At 36.4% G+C, this 25,482-nt stretch overlaps 1 protein-coding gene across 2 annotated transcripts in view; it reads right to left on the bottom strand.

The window, feature by feature from the left end:
• SEMA3A (semaphorin 3A) overlaps positions 1-25,482 on the bottom strand; it is a 173,121-nt gene that overhangs the window by 65,435 nt on the left and 82,204 nt on the right. For both annotated transcript variants that reach the window (XM_075208693.1, XM_075208694.1), the window contains exon 4: positions 13,896-14,015. In XM_075208693.1, coding sequence (XP_075064794.1) covers positions 13,896-14,015 — 120 coding nt within the window. The remainder of the gene's footprint in view (positions 1-13,895; positions 14,016-25,482) is intronic.

The following is a 25,482-nucleotide window of genomic DNA, read 5'->3' as shown; positions in this document are numbered from 1 at the left end:
GTCTGCTGTATAGTGAGTATTATCCCACATGCATTAGATTGCAAGAAGAGCGTTGAGTGAAGAAAAGAGGATTATGGAACAAACACAATGGCTCTATAGGCATAAGCTATATGTGCCCCATTTTATGTCTGTTTTTTTTAAAAAAGCACAACGAGTTTGCCTTGCATGTCTTAATGAATCAGGCCCAATATGATTTATTTGCTAATATAGCATCCTTGTGTCAGTAACACAGTTTGACACATTTACTTCTTCAAAGTATAATACTGAACAAACCATAATTATAAAGTAAAATAAAACATATACAGCATTAATATACTTTAAGATCTCCTGTTTGTTGTCTGCGTTATGATGTTGGGGCATATCTACAGACCAGCTAATTACATTCCAAAACTTGTTGCAGGGTGAAACCTGATACGCCAGATATAGAAAAATAATTAAATGTCTAAATAAAACTTTTCATCATTGAAATGTCAGTGCAGAGATTTACAGTGCTATAAACATGAGTTGCAGTTAGACTCGACTACCTACTGGCAACCCACCCAACTCACAGATGCTATTCGATATAATCAAGTAACTTGCATTGCTTGTCTTGTCTTCAGTTTATTATAAACTAAAGATATATTACTAGTATAAAAGGTTGACCAAGCATGAGGCAATGATTGGCACCTCAAAAATAAGATACGCATAATGCTTAAAACTACCATAATGATCACACACTAATCATGTTCCGACCATTATAATGTCAAGCTAGCTTTGTGGTTTGTGATGAAGAAGAAGAAAGAAGAAAGAAGAAGAAATTCCATTATATGTATGATTTTTGAGTATTCCTTTCATTCTTTCAGATACTGTGCAAACCACAAAAGAAGTTGAAGTCATATAAACATATCACTCTGAACTTTATCCAGTGTTATTTTCCCAGAATAATGGTCTTTTAACTGTTCTTCTGCTTTTTATCACAATGGGATATAATAGAGGGAAACAAATAAAACATAGCCATGTTTTTGTTAGCTCAAGATTTGTTTTTAAGACTTTCCCATTGAAAGGTGAGATGAATTTAAGTTCAGATATGACAAGTTTAGCAGGAGTCTGGGTTGACAGCTGATTCCCTGGGAAAATATACGCTCTTAAATGAGACATTCCAGAACCTTTCTACACAACCTTGGTCTGTTAACATGCACAATAATTGGAAGAGGAACCTGTGAACGGATAAATGGGATTTTTGCAGACAGTTTTTATGTTTTTAAGCTAAAACTATATTTTTGTTATTGCAAGTGGTAATCTAGTCTGATGTTGCCAATTAGTTGTAAAAGTCAAATGTTGCACAGAGATGTATTCTACTGAATGAAGCAACAACAACCTAATGACATCAACCTGGATTTCCATTTAATAAGCTATCTAGAAGCTGAACAGGTCTTTTGAAAAGTTTTGGATGATGTCTTATTTGTACAAAATACTTTACAAAATATTAACCTCATGTTGAAGACTATACAAGGAACATAGTCACAGAGAGTTCACCCTCTGTAGGCAACACACCTGGGGGTAAATGTATCAAGCTGAGAGTTTTCCGGCGAGTTTGAAAAGCCAATCAGATTCTAGCTATCATTTATTTAGTACATTCTACAAAATGATAGCTAGAATCTGATTGGTTGCTATAGGCAACATCTCCACTTTTCAAACCTGCTGGAAAACTCTCACCTTGATACATTTACCGCCTGGTCAGTTCTATTCCATGTGGGGGGCCTGGCTGGGGAAAGACCAGGAAGACCACATTTCCTAGTGGGGCACTTATGTATAGCATAAAGGCTAACCATTCAAACACTGACATTGGTGTTACCTGTATGTACAGCAGATCAATAAGTAGGCACATGTTATAAAAATGTCACTAGAGAAAAATAGTTTAACATATGATTTCAGATAAGGCTGTCTACTTACTAACTAGTGGTGAAAAGTGCTGTCACTGATTGCCATTCATCACACCAGGGTTAGGCTGGGTACACGCTATACAAAATTTCTCCAGATGCAATATCCTTAACGTTTTTTCCAACGATTACCAAAAAAAAAGTCCCGATCAGCATGTCGATTCATGTATACTAAACATATTTTACATGATTTACCGTCAGATCTGTGCTCTTCATCGGTCATAACAATCGGCTGAAAAGATTGTGACTCTGCACATGCCATAAAGATCTATGGACACTGCGGGTCATGAGTGCATACACACTGCAGAATTAGGACGACATTGCTCCATCATTGAACGAGATGTTTAATGCAGTTTAAAAATCAAATGAAGTGATACAATGTGTTTTGCAATGACAATCGTTCATTGTTGAAGTGTACATACTAATGTAATATCAGGAGGCACTGTTATTTATCATGTGATTAAAAGCCTGTAGTGTGTACCCAGTCTAAGTTTAGTAAATAGCTAAATGTTTCAAATTTGGTAATGAAAACTCAGCTATGGTGCCTTTTACTAAGCTGGGAGACATAAACCATATAGCTTCTCCTAGTACTTAATACATATATATGCAAGTTGTACAAAATATATGCAATTTTGGTAAAAAATAAATAAAATAAGCCACATTGTTTCTATTCTTAAGTGATAATTACATACAGTGTGCATTAATTCCAAACATTGTCTGAACCTGAAAGTTGTAATTTTCTCATCAGAAGTCTAAATCTCTTTTCTCTACTCAGCCTGTTAAACATTTTCCAACCAGCTCTGAACAAATGATTTTGTAATCTGAGCTGCCATTCAAAAGAAATGGGTCAATTCACAAACACGATTACAAGCTTCAACTAAGGACTGTTATTTTCTAGCTGATCACCTCTAATAAACACCACACCTATCTCATCTGCCAGACAGAAGACAGGAAAGGAGACTCACTAAGCAATTTCCTCTGTGTAAATCAAGGAATTTGAGATATACAAGTAATGTAACGATTTTGGTAAATGAATTATAGACAGTATTGGCAAAATTCAACCTCATTTAAATGCAGGTAGGACATTTGCCATCCTATGATTTTAGATATATTTTTGTTTAATCATACTTTTACTTATAAATAGTTTATATATATTTTTATGTATTACTTGGCTTCAGCTTTTTAATGTATTTTTATACGAGAATTATTATAGCCTGCTTCTTTTTATTGTTCTCTGTTTAAAGGAGCATGAAGATGCTGAGAGTGGACAAGCTTTGCACATAGTAGGCATCATTTTCGATACTTAAAGATGCAGCAAGGCAAAAGTCATTAACTTTCTGCATATTCATCTATTTTTCCACACGTGTGCTTCTTTGACCAAAATCGCACAGGGATTAATGTGCGAGTGATAGAGGCGCTCATTATGGCATGTCCAGGAGTTTGAGGAACAACAAAAAGGAGCTATTTTGTGTAATGGGATTTTGAGTTGCAAAACATTAACCAATTTAGTGATACTCTGCGGAGATTATTGGCCAAGCATATGATCTAAATAAATCTCATACCGTAAACTCAGGAACATTTTTTACCAAGCAGTTAATTCAGTCAGTTAATTTCAAGAATGCTTTGTGCCCCAAGCACACAAATATATGTAGCAAGGACTAGATTGGACAGAGGAATGGTTGATTAAATCCCAGCCAACATTTGTCATGATAACCAGGCTTTGGCTCCATCTATCAATATCTATTATGTCGTTAAGACATGTGCCACTTGAGCAGACCGTTGTACTACTTGATTCAGTCTACTAAGGGCTTGTCTGCTGCAGTTTCTCTGAAAGCAACTCAAGAGAACAGGCAGAAAGACAGTAGTATAGAGATCATCATTATTTATTTATATAGCAAATTCCGTCGCGCTTTACATAGTAGACCATACTGGGTAATACACACAGACAGAGAAGAGGGCCCTGCTCCCAAGCTTACAATCTATGGGACATTTATCTATATGCTGCCAAAGGAAATACAAGAGACTGGCAAGATAGAAAGTATAGAAGAAGAACTGCACTGAATGGGAGTATGGGTGATGGAGAGGGTGCCAGTGTAAAGTATTGCAGAACTGTTCATAATTAGGTAAGTCAGTCTCCTGTGAGGTATTTGCTAATGAAGTAGTCCTATAAATAACCATTATAGTTACTAAGAAAGCATACATCATACGGACTAATTTACTAGTGCTAAGCTTCCCAAAGTATGAACAAATACTAATCATCTCATCTACAGGGTACCACAGAACAGTTATTACAAGCAGTGACAGGTATAAATGGTACACAGGCCAGACGGACAATCAAAATAATGACAAAACGCAATCTTTACATTCAAGGTCTGTATTACATAAAAGAAATGCAATGTTTCTCTGGTTTGTTTAGCACTTTATACTCACCTAGTTTGAGTCCATAACATATATAGCCATGTATATATCAAAATGATTAATTTATATCAATCCTGTTTAAAACTAAATGACCAAGACAAATCTAATGAAATTAGGTAAGTACATAAAATGATTTATTTCCCCCAGGGTCAGGAAAATTGAATATCTTACAAAATAATAATAAAAAAATCCATGTGCTACATATTTACTTTTTATATCTTTCCATGTGAACCGTTTGATAATGTAAACCACACAGGAACAGGGTCATTATCATTTTCCCGTGTTCTTTATCAAGCTCTGTATGTTTGACGTGCTATCCTCACCTTTTCTAGATATTTCAATTGCTTAGGGTAAGCGTGCAGTTATGCATTTCTATGATCAATGACTTAATTTTATGTGCAGAAGAAAGAAACTACAAAAATACAAATATGGGGGGGGGGGGGGTCTGGGCGGTGGGGAAAGAGTGTCTGGCGAGTCAGTTCCTAGCTGCCAATACATAGCACATAATTCCATTTTAGTGCTTAAGTTTGCTGGTGCATGTATATGGTGTCAATGAAAAACAGTAATGTGTGTTTCAGATTTGCAGTTAAGTTTAAGGTCTGCTCAGTCATATTTTTTCACTTCTATATTATTTTTACAAATCTGTCAATACAATCACTGCTTTTGTTTAGCTATACAGGAAACTTGCTCGAAGCTAGACACACTCCATGAAATGTAATATAATGCTTCATACACACAAAATAGCTACATATAGTACACAGAAATACTGATGTCACCTCACTCATAACAAACTATAATTGAGGCTAAACCAAGCAGTATTTTTGGAGAATATGTGTAATAAAAGGGGCTATTGTATAGTGGTAGCGGGTTGGACTACAATGACATTCACACTTTTACACGATGTGCCTCTTCAGATATTCTCCTCTCTCTGCACACAACTGCTCATCTAAGTTACATCTCTACAGAGCAGATAGTAGGTGTGCACCTTGCTGAGTGCTGGCTGGACCACCCAGGGGCACCAATGTATAACAAACACTTTTTGCAAGGCACATAGAATGTGCTCAATAAATGAAGCCCAGAGACCTGCATGTGGGTGTCTTTAATGGGTTGGGTATGGTATTCCGGAGCCTGGAATACAGTCATCCACTATAGCGACAAAAAAACCACGATGACTTTAATAACGACATAATTTAAACGTAGACTTCCCTTAACACAGACAGCAGACATTTTTTAAAACACTGCTATGCGACTGGTGTCAATTCCGAACATACTGGATGCCAGCGCTTGAATTTGACGTCACGCAATTGAGCGACGTTCAAATGTGCAAATTTAAAGCAGCAACAGTACCAACTGCAGCCTAACCCTAACCCTTACATTAAAATGCTGCTTTAAATCTTGATGTCGCTCACTTGCCTGACATTAAATTCAAGCGCTAATTCGGAATTAGCACCAGCCGTATACAGATGTTTTTGGAAATCTGCGCCGTCTGTGTTAAGGTAAGTCTACATTTAATTGATGTCATTATTACAGTCATCGTGGGTTTTTTCTTCGCTATAGTGGGTGTCGGTATTCCAAGCACCGATTACCACCGGGCTTTGATAATTATCATCATCATCATAGTTTATTTATATAGAACCAGCATACCATAGAGTTTTACAATTGGGGACAAACATAGTGATAAGACAAGACTGTGTATTAACAGACTGACAAAGAGGTAAAAGATTCCTGCTTGCAAGCTTACAATTTAATGTGGCAGAATTCAAAAACACCTCATCAAAATACACATTTTATTAGGTTTCTATTGAGTAAATAATTTTTGCAACATGTCTAAACAAGCATACATTAGAATAGTTTCTATAATTACAATGGTAGTAGATTGCGAGTATATACTGTAACTTTTATATCTAATCACTTGACTGTAATCACAGTCTACCACCACCTAAAATTGGATTATGTGTGGTATCGATCAAACACTCAGCAAGTGGCTGTTCTGTACTGCAAACAAAGTCATTAGTCCAGGTTTAACTGGCTCTTTTCTTCTTTTCATCGACTTTAATGTCAAGAGACCATATCCAATTGTATTACTTGCTGTGTCATTCTGTGCTGCAAATATTTTTTATATGTAGGGAGGAAATATTACCTTTTATAAAAAGAAGACATATCCAACCATGAACTATTTACACAAAAAAATGTTTCTGGCCCGATTGCACCTGTCTATGCATGTCAGCACTTTCTATTGTTCAATGTGAGGTGAGATTTACCATCCAGAGGAATGGTTTATCTACGTCTGTACAACATTCTATTATTTTGCTCCTGACAGGTCTATTTTCTCTGCATTTTTTGTATTATTTATAGCTGTAACATCAGATGTGTAATTACAACAGTATATATTTCAGGGAAGGGAAAGCAGGCATGCAGTTGTGCAGGTGTTAAAAGATCCTTGGTTCAGAAACATATTTTATACTGGTTTAAAGTCCTGAAGTGATAAGTACAGCTTTCAATTTGCTAGCCATTCACTTTATTTTAAATGCTGTGATTTTACTCCAGTTTTATTTTTGAAAGTGTATGGGATAGAGTGGGTTAAGAATATTGCTCTAGAACAATCAAAACGTTTAACCCCGTATTAGCCTTAAGTATTTTACACTTTCATGGTCTAATGACGAGGTCATTTATATAAGTAATTAACCTTACTCCTTCGTATACTAAATGTTCATTTTCTTTTTGCCCAGGGTTGCACATACAAAAATATGTTTTGCCATTTTTTATTTCACACTTTTGTTTATGTTCAAAGTAAAAAAAAATGATAGGGGAGAAACTCAATGGTCATATAATCCTACAGTTGCCTTATATTACACACAAATAGATCCAGTGTAAAAAGGTATTAATTAGTAACATACAGGGCAGTTGCTAACGCATCCATTTATATTTTGTTTAAAAGCTATACGCCAAGTGCATGATTAGATTTTTGCTAAAATTAGTCTAACAGGTTATCAAGAGCCAGGTCAACTGCTTGCATCAGTTCTGCGAGGTTCTTCATCCATAGGCAAGGGCAAAGCATGCTGGGATGTGTAGTTCAGAACAGCTGGAGATTGACAAGATGTCTGGTCCCTCCACAAAGTGTTTTTTTTTTTTCTTGGATACATGACAGGCACCTTCCTAAAGCAGACACTGACAAATTATAGACTAGAGCAAATACCTGCACATAATAATATGGAAAGCAGACAAATTTACTCTCTAATTTCTGACTGTTCCAAATTTCTATTTCCTGCATGTGAATACATGAGCATTGCCACTTAAAGAACAACTCTAACATAATTACTGACTTGTATATCTGTCACTTAGACACAAATAGATTGAAAAAACACTAATGTATAATTATGAAATATGCTTGGGCAAAACTGAATGCACTAAATGACAGTTGAAAAGAACAAATGATTAATTGCTATGTAATGATTTAAACAGGACCTTGGAAGAAAAATATATTATGAAGATTTTTTTTAAAAAAATCTGTCACTTACAGAATGAATGGCATCAATGGAAAAGAGGATAGATGTCAATGTTAAATCCATAGTAAATTGCTATCCATGAAGTTAGCTTTTTCTACTATTATTTTCTAATATTATTTGTCCATATCCGGTTACTATTTTAGCCTCATGCTAATCTTCGTTAAGATAACAATTATTTCTCCTTCAAACGTTCATTCATACAACTCAGTTTATTTAACTTATAAAATGAATCAAAACTACCACTATGGGCCAAATTATATAGAGAACAACAAAAAAAATAAATTGTAAAATCTATAGTTGAAGAATTGTTCTAAAAAATGTATTCTTCATTTAACTTAATAAGTATGGCTTTCATTAAAAAACAAAAAACTTCTATGTTAAACCCCACCGCTGCCATGTCATCTTCATTCATTACCAAATTATTGGATATAATGTTAACTGCAAGACTATTAAGAAAATTTAGCCATACCTTTGTTTTTATTTTGTAAACGTGCAACAGATTTGTTTTTTTTGCTTTTTTACATGAAGAGCAAGGTTTTGTACTTCTCTATCATGAAGTTGATTACTTTTTCTGGGATCTTCTTATATAAATTTGTTTATTTACAACATTGAGCTGTGTGGATTTATAAATGACTGCCACTGCAAAAATATGTCTCACACATGGAAGCATTTGCTTCTTGCCTGGATAGCATTTCCTGATCTCTGACTAAAAGCCAGTCAGTCATGGACCACCTCAGTAGTCATGTGATTGCAGAGGAAGAAGAGGACATGTCTGCTCAGAAGAGGGGTATTCACTATATATGGAATGTGACTGTGGTTACCTTAGTTATCACATGAGGGTGAGCAAAATGTAATAAAATATAAAATCTTTAAACAGCAACTTCCCAATTCAAAGGAAAAATTAACAACATTTTTGCATTCTTACAGATGATGAGTTTTATGTTAAGGAATCACACCTCATTTTACAAGGCATTGCACCTTTCATTTTCAGATTTGATATACTATACACAAGGGAAATATTTTATATAATCTGAAATCTATATTAAGCAATTAAAAAAAATAGAATAAATAATCTAAATCTACCTAAAATTCTAATTTTGATTGGGTATTATTTGTGTAAATAATATAGCAAAATTGATAAAAATATTTGCATTACTTTAAACTTGAGCTGCCCATACAATGTTGCTATTATGTCAAATCAACATCCGAAGAAACAGAAACAGTTATATAATCTTGATATGTGAAAAATAAAGTTTTTTTTGTAAAGCTCCTCCTTATCACTAATCATCATAAAAAACTAACAACATATTACAAGTATGTAACAAGAGTAAGAACTATTAACCTATATCCCTCAACTGCCATACTTTCTGACCCTATCTTAACATGAGCCCAAAAAACTGTACTCTGAAGAAGGAATTTCCTGTTGGTTATTACTATGGATTAGAAGCCTGAGGGGACAGGTAAAGCACAAAAATCTGCATTCCATGGAGATGTCTTACAAGAGCAACATTTTTACTTTATAGCCTATGTGCCTTTTAAATGAGGGCAAGATGGAGAAGTCACATTAGCAACAAAACAATTTATCTTAATTATACTGTATGTTGTCATTTGATCACAGGGGCACATGTCATATATATATATTGGAAGACTTGCAATATATTATAATAAATTTATATATTTTCTGCACAAAAATACGCAGCCAATTTCAGGTTATGCCCGGTTAAAAAAAAAGACATGGGTATTTTTCACAACTGTTTTACTTCTACCAATTATGAGATATTTAAGTGTATACAGTCTATGTTGGCAGCGCATGCATATGTAAACCGTCAGTGAGGGCTTAGCAGCACAAGACCATTCTTTCAGCTTATATTGCTGCGGTCTGTTAGTGTTATCTGACATTGCATATTAACAAAAGGACCCCCAAATTTCCATAATTACTAAGCTGCAATGACCAGATGTAATGTCTATCACTGGTCCAAGCTGCATTTTCTAAAATATAGAAGGGTGGGGTACTAATTAAAGGTGCAGATAACACTGATAACAACTTCATAGACAAAATATGGGCGACGTGACTTCAGCGACATTACAAAAGTCCAGACTTCTTACTTAGAAGTAATAACAGCACTGCGTTTTTACGTAATTGAAAATGGCGACAGCCGTATGAGAAGTTTTTAAAGCGACAATTCCGGCTGACGATTCCTAACCGCTACACTTACTTTACATGACAGCCGGCATTGCCGCTTTAAAAACTTCTCATATGACGTAATGACGTAAAAACGTAGTGCCGTTATTATTTCTGATCGGGATCTTTGAGAACACAGTCAGATAGTTCTGTTGTCACTTAAACGTAAGTCTGGATTTTTTTAATGTTATCTGCACCGGTAATATCATTAGCACCGATATAGAAGTACCAGTACTCTTATAGAAATGAAGTTGTTTAATAAAACAAAAGTTGGGGGATAGGACAGATAAATTGGGGAGTAAAGATGAATATAACCTAGGAGCCCCTACCAGGTGAGGACAGCATTGCAAACCCCAGTTGTGGCACTCAGTTTTTATCTATCACTGGCTGATTAGTAAGTAACCTGGGGCTCCAACATACATTTTCAGGACTTGAAGTTCCACAATTGCTGGAGAGCAATGGATTGTCTAACTATTGCTAAAAGGAAGTAATTATGGTAATCAAAGGCATCTGTAGTTTACAGGCTGGTCACAGCATCATATGAGAGCACAGAGGGGCAGACTTCCTGTGTCACTTGCCACCACTGACCCTTCATCTGAAGCCATGAACCCAACAAGCACAAGCTCTCCCACCACTGAACCACCTACTTGTCGACTTGTGTGTAAGCAAATATGTTTTATTACTATGGTAAATAAAAAATAGTTACCTTAAAAAAAATTCTCTTACTTGTATACACTGATAACGGACTGCCCACCTCTTTACACCATTATGCATGAGCGTACTATATATACATAAAGACCATAATTTTGTTTTTAGTAGAGAAGGGAGCAATGCTTTTTTTTTTTTAGTAACAGTGGGACCGACTAGGAGCAACACCAGTTATTGGGTGCAATATTTGCACTTAGAAAAGCCATATTGTCCTACTGTTGCTTTCATGGAAAGTCAAAATAAAACAATCCATGCTCTATCACACCACATCGAACCTTGTTGAAGTTCAGTAATTGATGTTAAAAGAAGACAAAGGTTCTAAAACATCAGATTTAAGGCTCAGTATCTTTGCCTATATCCATACTAGAAATCTGGACGCATGGTTGAGCCAATAGTGGCAACTAAGGCGCTATTATGAAGTCTGCATCCAAAGTGTCTATAATGAAGTTCAATCCTTCATTCTTTGGTTCTATAGAATAATTCTGGAAGCTATAAACTAGCTACAACCATGTAAATACTTTTTGTTATAAGAATGCTCTTACTGTAAAACTTATAGTAGAGTATTCTTAGGCACCTTCTAGCCCACCCTACTATGGGGTATATTTAACAAATTGTGATGGTGCACTAACGTGCATTTAACATAGAATACATGCCCCGATGTGTCCCCCGCATAGTTATTAAAGATGCATCGCAGCAGATATCGTGGATATCTGCTGCTTTGCATTCTGCTTCGTTTTGGGGAGTAGTCACCATTCAATAGTATGGTGACTGCTCCCTCTTGCAATCTAACAAGTTCCGAAAAATAGATTTTTTTCGGGAACTTGTCTTGATAATGTACGCCAGCTGAAGCTGGTGTACATTATCATTAATGAAAAGTTATTAAAGTTATTAAAGATGCATCGCAGCAGATATCGTGGATATCTGCTGCTTTGCATTCTGCTTCGTTTTGGGGAGTAGTCACCATTCAATAGTATGGTGACTGCTCCCTCTTGCAATCTAACAAGTTCCGAAAAATAGATTTTTTTCGGGAACTTGTCTTGATAATGTACGCCAGCTGAAGCTGGTGTACATTATCATTAATGAAAAGTTTCAGTGCTGTCAGATCTGCTCCGACGAGCAGAGCTGGACAGCGCATGTGTGGAGGGATCACATGATCATGTCATTCACACTCTCTCTCTCTGTAAACTATAATTGCCGATAGAGAACAGAGATGTTTGTGCGCATGCCCGAGGGCTTCACTCGGCGCATGCGCACTAGAGCAAGAACAGGAACCCCGTTGACCACATACTGCTTCGGGAAAGAAGCAGCTGTGGCAAGTATGATTTCTACTTCACAGGAACAGCAGTTTTTCGGAACTGCTGTTCCTGTGTTGCTTTTTTAATAAATATGAGAAATAGTTCAATCCTTATCAATGCGATAAGGATTGAAAACTATTTTTCATATTTTGCGAGTGATGATAAATGTGCCCCTATAACCCTAATGAATGCTCTGTTATTTTACAGAGAAAAATGTACTTTGAGGATTGACAACAATTTTTCCCTACTAGGGAAACAATATCTTAATTTTTCCTTCTCCCCGACAGTAGATTGACATAGCTTTCAGAATGCCCATCCCATGGAAAACATTCCAAGACTAGAATACATTTCAGGAGCCTCTGTGTTATTATCTTACTTATCATCAAATGGATTGAAATACTTTCACTGCTACTTTACATTGCAATGGAAACATTTGTTTATAGGACATAAAGACACTGCAGTTACTTCCACTGATCAAGCAGTTAACTCTTATTATGTGAAGTACTAACATATTTAAAGCATACTTGCCAACATTTGTTTTCTTTCTTCCGGGAGATGCCGGCTGGGACGTGGGCGTGCAGGGGGGCGGGGTGCCAAACACCGCGATTCCGGGTGAATCGCGGCGTTTAAACCGAATTTTGCCGATCAGGGAGATTGCCACACTCTCCCGGGAGTCCGGGAGACTCTCGCGAAATGCGGGAGTCTCCCGGACATTCCGGGAGAGTTGGCAAGTATGATTTAAAGTATGAAAAACGTTATCAAAAAGGTTATGTGTCTTTAATAAGGTAGCACACAAAAAGCCATGTATATCACATCCTACGGAGGGAAACAAATAGCACTTTTCATATAGGTCTCAGGAAAGCATATACATGTTTACTTTCTCCCCCTCTCCCATTTACCGTCATTGCTTTAAGCAGTGCACCTATCTCCCTCCCTGCCTGCACCAAGCTTGGACTGCCAATCTGAAACTTGTGTGTTTAAGTATTACGGCAATGGTCCAGTTTCCCAAACTTTTGTTGAAATAGGCTTAATAGCCGCAGTGAACACCACAGCCCTGCTTTTAATAGAAAACTGTAGTCTTGAGTCACAGCCATGGTATATTTTGTTCTTGACCCACACTACTGTACTCTGTTTGCACTGGTGGTAAGAGATTATGAGCCAGTGAGTGCTCGCTGGCAAACGAAGCTAAACAACACATCTTGGACTGTTCATGAATGTGGGTTGGTATGCTTAGTATGCCAAGGTTGCCTTTTAGTCGCAGTCCAACCCAGCATAACCTCCACTTGTTCCGCCTTTAATTTCCTACTAGATTTACAACAAACTATGCAGACTTTAACTGTATTTTGTGCACAAATTGTGTGTGCGCAGTTCTTGGTGTCAGACAAGTAAAGTAAAGACAAGTGGGTGTCGCTAGACCTCCTAAAAGCCATTCTGAGAACTGGTGATGTGTTTAATTGTATATTTTCCTTTGCAGGCTTAAGCCAAGACACATTTCAGTAAATCACAAGCAATACAGAGTATATAGACACAACAAAAATATTTTAATATGTTTAAATAAACTAATCGTATAGATAATTCACATTCTTGGTGAAAACCATCATACTTAATATGTGAACAGCAATCTGTGAATAATTGCTGTATAGTTTCCACACAAACGCTGAAAACATATAGAATGTGTATATGTACAGGAGTGGCTCTGTTTATTTATTTATACGTATCCATACATCATTTCCTTATGCTTGAATAAAGAGAAGGCATCTGTTAAAGGGAGTAGGCGTCGCAAAGGTGATGACACAGTTAGCGAATGGTCTACCACATTCAGTAACATCTACTTGACATACTGCATAAACACATGTTATAATTTTACCTCAGGGTAGTAGCCAATATCAATATAGGTACAGACAGGGTGAAAAGCTCCAGTTCCACAGGCATACAAGTGAGTGTGGTTATAAGACTTAAGAACCTTAATGAAATTTGCACATTCTTTCTGTGGAGATAAAAAGAAACACATAATTAGTACTTTTTGAATAGTTTCACATATACACTACATATATTAGTTGTATGTACTGCCTGGAAGGATACAATGCCAACAATAACAAGCTCAAAACCACTCAACTACCACTTGCTCAGAAAATAGAGGCTTTCCTGCACAGAAGAAAACAAATATTTCAAATGTTATGCATGTCAAGGCTTTATATAATCCAAAGCTCTTTCCATAGCAATTTAGACTGTAAGCTCCAATGGGGCAGGGACTGATGTGAGTGAGTTCTCTGTACAGCGCTGCGGAATCAGTGGCGCTATAAAAATAAATGATGATGATGAAGCATTAGCAGAGTATAGAGCAAATATGTTGTAACCATCAAGCAATCTAGTGTAAGTTAAATCAAAGAAAAACTTCTTACTGGCTTCCAGTGGGCTACAGCACAAGTTGTATTATTTGCACAATGTTTCTTGCAATATGGCATCCAGTTAAGTAAATACAGCAAATGCATTATTTTATTGCATGTTTTCTTGCAATAACTAGAAGAATCGTAAATAGAACTGCTGTGTTACTGGATTTGATACAGGTGTGTAAAAAACGTCAGCACATCAGTGAATATGTATAAAATGTGACAATTATTATGAATGACATTAAAAATGTATGACACAGATTATTAGATTTAAGAGGATCTGATCCAATTGAATTTTGAAATAACGATAGAAGAGGTTAAAAGATCTTAATTACTTTCATCCTTGTGATCATTTTCATTTCTGGCTAACCCAAAATGATAACAAGCTTGCTATTGAAATACAATAATATCATACTTAATTCCACACAAAAATGAAACTATCATTCAGACCAATATATTTCTTTATTATTCAGACTAATACATTTCTTAAATGAAGACCCAACCAAATGTCATCACCCTTCATGCATTAATAAGTCTTTACGAGGTAAAGAATGCACTGCTTTGTTGTGCTTTTTAATTCAATTACACAGGTAACATCTGTATTACTACAAGTTGGGCGACATGTAAATGTAATTTTGACCCTGTGACCCAGATTTTACATTATTGTGCTGGTTTTTACACTTAGAAAGAAGCATAAGTCCAATATTTTGTTAACCCAACTGCCTCTCACAGCTGTGTGCAGACATCCAGCTCTGAGAAATAACAGTTCCAAAGGTGTTATGTGTATGTATGTGTGTCATAGCCACAGTACACCTCTCTCCTTATTGTTGGCTCGCAGCCTAAAAAGACATTGCCTCATAGTCAGTTCAAGTCCCTCACACATCAATATTCCCATATGTTCAGTAACTAAGTAAAAACAAAGGGCAGAGTATGCTTGGATCATGACACTATTTCACTGGAAAGGAAACAGAAAAATACCCAGCAATGATCATTGCTCTTTTGGAGCACAACACATTATTACATGATGTTTAAATGTAATATCATATTCTTTTTCTTCCTAAATAAATGGCACAACGTAAGTGTGTATGCAGAGAAGAGGGGGACATTGTGAAAAAGGAGGGCATTTTCAGATTAAGACCCCATGAGGCCTTAGGCAATATTTGTTTCCAGTCCCCACCTCTCTTATGATCGTCCCTGCCAAAAAGCCTTTTCCAAGGCATTCCCCTGTACCCTTACCATGCCACTCTTTGTTCTTACACGTTTTTACCTTTTATTTTTATTGGAGTCTGGGGAGGAGTGCCAGGAGCCACCATGATCTGTGCCTTTCCCTTACCCACTCTCTCAAAGAAGGTTATTCTGCTGTGATTGGTAGTTCAGCAGCAGCAATTAACTGAACTACCAATCACAGCACAGAAAATTTAAGGGCATGTGCGGCACATGACCGCACCTCTCTCATAGGACAGTTGCTCATGTCAATAGCAGCATGATCTCCTATCCCTAAAAAGAGAAAAAGTGTTGCTAAAGGACTGATGGAACAGCATTGCTATTTGCACAGACTGTCCACCCTCCCACCTTCTTGCTGCGCAGTAAAGCAGAGCCGGCAGCAGGAAGTAGCAGCAGCGTGGTTGTTTGAGGCAAAATGAAACCACAGGTGTGGGAGGAAGAAAAATAAACTGCCTATTGATGGGAAAGAGTACTCAATATGCCTCAGTATAGTAAAAAAAAATAAACAAAGGAAACCTGAAAATGAGTTTGGGCAATATGGGCTCCTCAGTTACCATTGGTGGTACAGCTCTGCATGTACAGTTTTCTTCATCCATTTCCTATTACATTTGTAGGCACTGCCATACTTGGAATACATGAGCACCATTGAGGACAAACATTGAGCATGAATGAAACATTTAATGGAAAAATAAGTATATTTTCATACTGAGAAGATGGGCCTAGCTCAAACCTCAAGGAATGAGTGCTCTAAAATAGAACATGGAATTAGAATCAAATACCCTGGGGAATGACATTCAATAAAGAGCCTTAAATTACTCCTACATCACAATATTCTAAAACATCAATATAAATAAAAAAAAAACAAACTATTTCTAATTCAAATAGGAAAAGGAAAAGTCAGAAGTGTTCAACTGTTCACTACAGTCTTATCCTTATACTAAATACTGGCAATATATCAATTAAATTAGAAATGGCAACGTTTTCTTGGCATTAAAGATCAATTACATTACATTAAAAAGGATATTCTGCTGTTAGCTGTGCATTCAGTATGATAAAAGCAGTGGTCACCATATCTTATACACAACCAGATGCAGGAAGTAAAGAAAAGCAAAATAGGACTTGGATGGGCAGTTGTCTACAGAATGTTTATTTATATTTCATTGTTTATAATTTTTCACTATGTTAAATTATCTGTACATGGTTTTCCCATATATTTTACCTATTCTATAAATGATATAAACACTGAGCTCACGTTATTATAGTAATGTCTCTTACACTGTAGCACCAAGGCGGGAGGGAGCTGAAGGGATTTTGAAACCTGATTTAGCACATACCACCATTAGTAACTCCAATCAATATCTTTACATGCAAAAATGAAAGATGATTATTGTAGAATTTAAAATTAATTTGATAATACTTTTCACAATATACAGAAGCCTTACTTTCCCATAACACACAAGAGAAGAGCTATAACAATATGGCACAGCGGTACTGTGAGAAACATGTACAAATACATTAATATTTTACACTCAGGTCTTTCCATAGTTTAAATAAACAATGAGAGCAAAGATTACAACTTGGCATGTTCAGTAAACTGAAATACAACCACGTTGCACAGAAATGTATATTTAGCCTATTATTTAAAGCAAAACTTCTATATATTGTTAATATGTCAACTGCAGCATTCAAACTTCTCTTTATCCCAAATTAAATTGGATAGTTGAAGTTATAAACAAACAATTTTAAGATCCCACACAGCCTATGTGGTTAAACACAATATCTTACATAACTGTCAAAATATGATTAGTTATGACAATAATAGGTCAAAATACATATGGATTCTTGTGGGTCATGCAGAATATTCATATTTTAAAATGAAAACCTTTAAAAATGATGTATAAAACTTGAAATCTAAAACAACTACGATTTTACAAATGTAATTAAAAACAGTTTAAAAAATATTACTCAACGTTAAATTGTTAAAAAGACTATACACAAACAAACAAAAAAAACTAACAATTGTTGTTAGCGCTTATCCTTGCCAGTAAAAAACTGTATATGTTTAGTATAAGTGGTGACAACTATTGCTCTCTTTTGTATTCATATAGTACATTTAGAGTGCTATGCAGCTGGTCTCCTAAAAGATGCAGGTCAAATGCAGACATATTTATTTTCTATTATAAAACTAGACTAGTTAAGGTAGCCCAAGAAAGGGGCAATTGTTTTAGAGCCCACAAAATATGCTGCTGGCCCATTTGACATTCTGTTACATGGATGATGTTGACATTATTCACATTTTCCTCTAGTGATGACATATACAATTATATCAGATAATGCAATTACTTTAAACATAAAAAAAAATACCTATAGCTAAAAAGGCATACATTGACGGTGTCTGGCAATTCTCCTAAAAAAGCTGTTCTTCTGCCGTGCTGGAGTATTATAGGTAGCCTTCTACAAATGAGATTAGCAATAAACAAATCAAGCTGAGAGATTTCTACAAATATGTTAAACAAGAAAGCACTGGTAAAACAGGCCTTTCATACAGAGAACAATGGTTTGGCTATTTCAGGCAGACTTTGCATGGACAGTTACAAAAATAAAGTGTATCCATCTGTCAAACATCTGCCACACACAGAGAAATTAAAACAAAATGTAGGAATGTTTAGATAGATCACATGCATTATTTTCTCAAAAGAAACTCTATATTTGCTCCCTTTTGGCTGGCAGAGGAGAACATACCTGAAATAAAACCTAAGCAAATTGCATATGTCCATAATAAAAACTATCTGCAGAGTAGACTGTCATTTAAACTCGGCATCTCTTCTGCACAATCCTAAGAATAAATTGTGCGCAACTGTTAACGCAGTATGATTTCTGAATGACAGTTTAACACTTAGTTGCCATGTGACACACTTTGCCTGCATGATCTGTGTGCCCTGTTTCAGGATAAATGTTTGACATTTCCAAAGTGAATGAGTAAAATAGGTGGGATACATCTGCTGCTAGAGTCAGGAATGTACTTACTAGAGTAGGTAGGGCCTGTTATACAATTTCTGTTGATCATTCTTTACCTATATAACTTATCCTCTTACTAAACAGTGGGCTAGACCTATTATTACATGATGCTGGCTGGGGTGATTTACTAAACAACTCACAGCTCTGTATTAAAAAGTGATCGGTAGCAATATAACAATGGCCTTATCTGTGTGGAGTTTGAATGTTCTCCCCGTGTTTGCGTGGGTTTCCTGTAGGTGTACCGGTTACCTACCACACTCCAAAAACATACTAGTAGGTTAATTGGCTGCAATCAAATTGACCTCAGCCTCTCTTGGTCTGTGTGTGTGTGTACATTAGGGAATTTAGACTGTAAGCTCCAATGGGGCAGGGACTGATGAGTGTGTTCTCTGTATAGCGCTGCAAAATTAGTAGCGCTATATAAATAGAGGATGATGATACAGTCACATTAATCTGCTGCTATTTAAACTGTCCAGCTGTTGAAATTAGATGGTGTGGTTAACAAGAACTAAAAATATAATTCAGGGTCACTCTTTTGCAGTGAGGATGGAAATGAGGAGGGTACACTAGAATAATAAACTCCCCCAACTCTTCACTTTCTTTTAGCCTTTTCCAATCTTGCCCCACACTTAATTTGGGAGTTTGGTATAGACTTGGGACGGGAGTGTGATAGTTCGAGCACTGCCATAGGAAATAATAAGACACCAACCATGAAGGTAGTTGCACTATCCCAGCAATGGACACCATCGCTCTGTACTACAGTTTAGTGAATAAGGGGGGTGCAACCTTTCTGCAGTGTCAGTTTTTAATCAAGCGGTCATCACATTTTAGGCAACCAGACAAAAAAGTTTTTGTCTGCAGTGTGGTGGAGATACACCTTATAACAACTTATCACAAGGATACTTAAATGGGATATTGGAAAAAAAATGGCTTTTACCCTATTAGGGAACTTTATATAGTAAATGATTATTAAACTACCTACGCAAGTGAAAACATGGTACACTTACTATTTACTAAAAACACTGGTCAAAGTAGCAAACTTGCACAAAAAAATCATAATAACCAGTCAGTAATTAGCTATTTTCTATCAAATGCAGTGATAAGCATTCTGAAACACTGCAGGGACCACATTGTGCATCCCTCTAACTCAGAGTGGAACTAGTGAGCCCCGATGCAGGGAGGTGGGGAGAAGGGAACTGGGCCCCCTTACCCTCTGCATCTGCCTTGCTGCGGGCCCCATTATCTCCATGGATCCCGATTCACTGCACCTGTCACACCAATGGTAGGTCTGCAATTACTCTAATCTTCAAAAGGGCCTCACATTACCCTTAATCTCAGTAATAAGTTAAACAACACATTTAATAAAAGAGAAACAAGTCTCACTACCTATAACAAACAAAATGACAATAAAGATGGAAGGAAGGAGCTGGGGGCTGCTAGTGAAGACTCGGAGGGCCTTATGTGGCCCTAGGGCCACCAGTTGCCCATAACTGATCTAGTGTAAGCTAGACAACGAAAAAAAATGTCTGACTGGTTACTATAGTTTTAGTACAAATTAGCATTTTGAGTATTGTTAGCAAATAACCCTCGTTAGGTTGGGCAGTTAATGTTAAATGTAATTTGTTTATAGAACTAATTTTTTAAAAGAAGATTAGGGGGTAAATGTATCAAGCGGAGAGTTTTCCGGCGGGTTTGAAAAGTGGAGATGTTGCCTATAGCAACCAATCGGATTCTAGCAGTCATTTTGTAGAATGTACTAAATAAATGATAGCTAGAATATGATTGGTTTTTCAAACCCGCTGGAAAACTCTCAGCTTGATACATTTACCCTCAGGACTCAAATAGTTGTCCTAGAACATTCTGAAGCTGTAACTGGCAAAACACATTTTGGCAGAATTCAGGCCTGCAGGTTAACTGAAATAAAATGTATAGGATTCTATAATAGTTTCTGCACCCAGTTCCTAAAATAAAGTGAGTGGTCAGATTTATAGAGCAATGTAAGATTCATTAGAATGTCTCAAACACAGTTGTTCATTAACACGTCTTAAACTGCCATGCAGCATAGTGTACTATATACTGAATGTTTATTTATAAAGAGTATTTTATGGAGTGTTAATGCTACTGAGTGCTGCAGGCAAATTTGAACTTGACGCAAACCAAACCAGACACTTGCCAGAAAGTGTGCAAGTACAAGTTACTTTATGTTTTCAGATTATTATCATCAAGGTGTATGCGATAGTAAAAATGCATGTTCAAACACATAAAATAGTCATAGGATACAAACGTTTCTTGTACATTGGCTATTTTAATAATTCATATGTGATTACATGCTACCTATAGGAAGTCATATCTTTTTATCCAATAATGATAGACTGGTGTAATTTAGTAGGACACAAGGTGAAATAACTTGTAGCTTTTTCTTGGAAAAAGCTACAAAGAATTTTCGAATATCAACAAACATAAGTTAACTGTAGTAACTTAAAATATGAGCTATATGTGGCTAGCTATATTATTAATTTCAAAGGAGTACTCTTTCAATGATGAGATTTGTGCATCCTTGAATTATATTAATAAAGGCTTAATAAGCTAACAGTGTAATTTAATAAGTGACATGGTATGAAAAAGCATCTAGGTTTAGCATACAAAAATAAAATAACTTGAATAACCTATGCTCCTAAATCTGACAAAACATTTCTAAACGAAAGGGAGATGTACCTACATAGTTAGGGCACACTTTAAGAGTTTGTATCTCCATTAATAAAGTAAGTGGTGTCCATGTAGTCCAATGAAAACATATGAAAGGCTTTCAGCGGAGCTCTGTTTCAAAGCCACTCTGCAGCAACATTAAACATAATGCAACAGAGCAGTACAACAAAATGTCAAAGTAAAATATAAAGTATATCTGAAATGTCAGAGAAATTAGACCTTTTAATGTCATTTTATTTTGAAGCCTAAGGTGTGTGACTCTATTCATCCAGTGCAGTGCTCACAGCTTCTGCACTATTCTTACAATAGTGCATACTTGCCTACATTTGGCAAGTCGTATTCGGGAGAGGGGTGTGTATAGAGGGTGAGAGGAGGGTGGGGCTTGGGAAATCGCATCATTTTGGCCCCACCCCTCGCGACAAATATGCCGCATTGCTATGTGGGGGGGGGGGGCCAAGGTGACGCAATTCGCTGTGAAACGCATAATTTTAGACCCTCAATTGCAGGATGCGGGAGATTTGCCAGCTCTCCCGGGAGTCTGTGAGACCGACTCGAATTTCGGGAGTCTCCCGGATATTCCGGGAGAGTTGTCAAGTATGCAATAGTGCAGAAGGTAAAGAATAGTGAAAGAATAGTGCAGTGTGTGTAAAATAAATGAATAAATAAATAAGTACCATATAGGCCCAAACCCTGCCTCTGGAAGTATAAAAATTGCCTGAAAAAACTGTTTTAGTGCAAAGTGCCTTACTGTGTGTAAAGGTGCCATCTCAATACTCAATCTAAAGCACTCCAACAATATTACTTACTGGTAGAGTGAAAAGCACTAATTCCCCTGGGCATCATCATGAGCTATTTATATAGCGCCACTAATTCCGCAGCGCTGTACAGAGAACTCATTCACATCAGTCCCTGCCCCATTGGAGCTTACAGTCTAAATTCCCTAACATACACATACAAACACACACAGAGACTTGAGTCAATTTGATAGCAGTCAATTAGCCTACCAGTGTGTTTTTGGAATGTGGGAGGAAACCGGAGGACCCGGAGAAAACCCACGCAAGCATGGGGAGAACATAAAAACTCCACACAGATAAGGCCACGGTCGGAAATCAAACTCATGACCCCAGTGCTGTGAGACAGAAGTGCTAACCGCTCAGCCACCATCAATGTCACCTTAATGTTACTGGGACTATCTAAGAAACAAACATTTGGTGGCTTTGTTCACAATTTGTAAAGTGTAAGAAGTACTGGCGCAGTGAATAAAGGCACTGACCACATAGCAATGAAACAGACTTCCTGAAAACACTAGAGGGTAAAAAAAATTAGCCTGCAGTGTTGCAAAATCAATGATTTTCATAAATTTTGCCATATGAATTAAAAATGACAATTTAATTATAAGCAACCCACAGCATCTTGTGTTGAAAGATATAATATTGCCTTTTATTTACATTGCCATTCTAAATTCAGCCACTTTGCAATACCACAGGGCAATACTTTTACCCCTAGGGTTCAATTACAAACACTGCATTTAGGTGTAAATGTTGTATTAATTCATAGCAACCAATCCGGTTCATACTTTCATTGTCTAACTTGCAGAAGGCAGATAAAGACTAATTGTGGATTGGAAATGAGCACTACTGATATAAAGAGCTAACACTGGCATTTATACTTTGAACTTCCTTTGTCACTTTCTCTCCATTGTATGCTTCAATGGGCAGGAGACTATTGCATTTTATTTACAGCGCTGCATAAAGGTTTATGCAGTATATAAGAACATTCTATCAAATATTCCATTGTTCCCATTTATTTCAATAATTGGACCAAAATATAACAACTTAACACACTAGTATATGTGAATATATTTCCGATCTGCATAAACAGTTTGAAAATATGCGAATGTTCAGTACATGGTCAACATTAGTTTGAAGTCAATGTTAGCTTACACATACTCGTGAATGTACCCAAAATGTGTTCTATGATATCAAGGGATCAAAAATGAAGATTAAATGAAGTAAACCTCAGTTAATTTGAAATGTTATCATTAAATCACCAGCCAAGAAACATAAACATCAGTTCATTCAAATGGCAATATTTTATTTCACATGCAAATGGTATGGAATGTGGAATTTTCTACAATACATGTTTTAGGTTAGGGGAAATGCAGATTGTCCACTAAGAATTCATATTGTAAACTAGCAGCAGATGTTGGGTTTAAAATAAATGTTCTTCTACTCACTATCTTAGACATAATGCCACCTCTCCTTGTTATTTTCATTCCTCTATCATGTCCCTTTTAAGTCTAGCTGCAACACAGAAATGAACAATAAAACATGTTTCCAAGATCTTTGAAGCTGGTTTGGTGAACATTTGGGTATGATTTGTGATAGTAGTTATGTAAATATAAATTATATATTTTTTTATCATTCAACTACTATACACAGTCTTTTTGTTTATATGGCTAGGTTAAAAGCATAAGTCTCCCTATTAATATTATTAAGATTTTACAAGAGTCATAATAAGCATATCTACTTTAGGGTTGTCAGTTAAGCTCTTTAATATCAGACAAATATTATATCAGTGGATAGAAATGTGTTGCTGACTACATAATATGTTGTCCATAATAATCAATGTTAGATCTACTAACAAAGCAGAAGCCCCTTTTGATTTGTGCAGCAAGACACTTTAGCATTTTTGCTGCCCCAAAAATTGTTTATCAGATTAGCTATTTAATACCAGCCTGGTAAGAAGTATACCATAGTTGTATTCACTCCTGGAATGTCCGGGAGACTCCCGAATTTTTGGGAGTTCTCCCAGACTACCGGGAAAGCAGGACAGCCTCCCGCATCCTACCTACTTCATTAATAAAGTGGATGGGGGCAGGTCTTAGTGATGCAATTCACAGTGAATCGCATCATCATGATTTCGCCCTCTGCTGGAATAGGCTGAAAAAGTTATGTTTCATGAGTGGGCGGAACTTAATCACATGGTTCGTGTGACCAATCTCCGATGACACGGCAGCAAGATCCCCCCTCTCATAGATCTCAGAAGTTGGAAACTATGAAGAATACATGGTTGAATTCCAGTCAGCTCAGATGCATGTCTACAGTTTTTACTGTAAAAATATGCAGCATGTTGACTGAAATGTAATCATCTTGTATATATATTCCATACAGCATAAGACTGGCTTAAAAATGCACATCTGCCCACCCAAAACTTATTCCACAGATGTCAGCCCTATAAGTTTGATTTTTAGGTCAACCTGTCACTTATGAAAATAAATAAAACGTCAGGGCAACTAACTCAATTCGTTTATAACCAGTTATGAAAGTCATGTCTACCAGCTGACACACTGGAGGGCATTTGATAAAGTTCAATGGTAAGGCCCCATTTGTGCTATTATTGTGCAAATGTGCCTGTTTATTTGTAAAGTGCATGAGTTGGTGCCTACATGGATGCAAACTTCATGATGTTGTAATGTAAAACGCTGGGTGGAAAGTATTCATAACTAAATTAAGGCTAGGTATATGCGTGGCCTTAATTTTACATCCAAATGCAAAAATGACATTTAATTTTGTAAGGATTAAAATGAGAATCAAGGTGTAGAGAGAGTTTAAATAAGATAAATTTCACTCCTTCCTGGTACCCTTTATGTAGGTGCCATTTCTACCAATATAATAAAAATATTCAAAATGTGCAATAGTGCCAAGTAATAGATACAATCTATAAATACAAGTAATAAATACAAACAGTAAACTTATTCTCAATGCTCGGAGTACTATTAAACTGTCAGAATCTGGTTGATATTGGAGGCACCAATTGTGCAGTTGATGCATCTTCTAAGATTATTAAATAGGCAGTCTCAATCTGCTAAACATACAGCCCATTCTCAGAAAACAAGCATATCTTTAACTAAAGACCCGGAAACATTTTACACTTAGAGGACAAATATTCCTTTGTCTGTACCTACTAACAATTCCAGTGTTGTGGGTGGCTGGACCATACAGGATACAGAGTGTTTGTCAGTCTACACCTATAGTGTCTAGATGACTGAAACACTCTGCAGCTTCAGGCACCTGTCTTTCTTGTACTAATTCCACATTTCCTGAAAGCAGGATA

Source organism: Mixophyes fleayi, chromosome 4 (assembly GCF_038048845.1).
Source record: "Mixophyes fleayi isolate aMixFle1 chromosome 4, aMixFle1.hap1, whole genome shotgun sequence".
Taxonomy (NCBI): Eukaryota; Metazoa; Chordata; class Amphibia; order Anura; family Limnodynastidae; genus Mixophyes; species Mixophyes fleayi.
The sequence above is the reverse complement of the archived record's forward strand: the minus strand, read 5'-3'. Positions and strand labels throughout refer to the sequence as shown.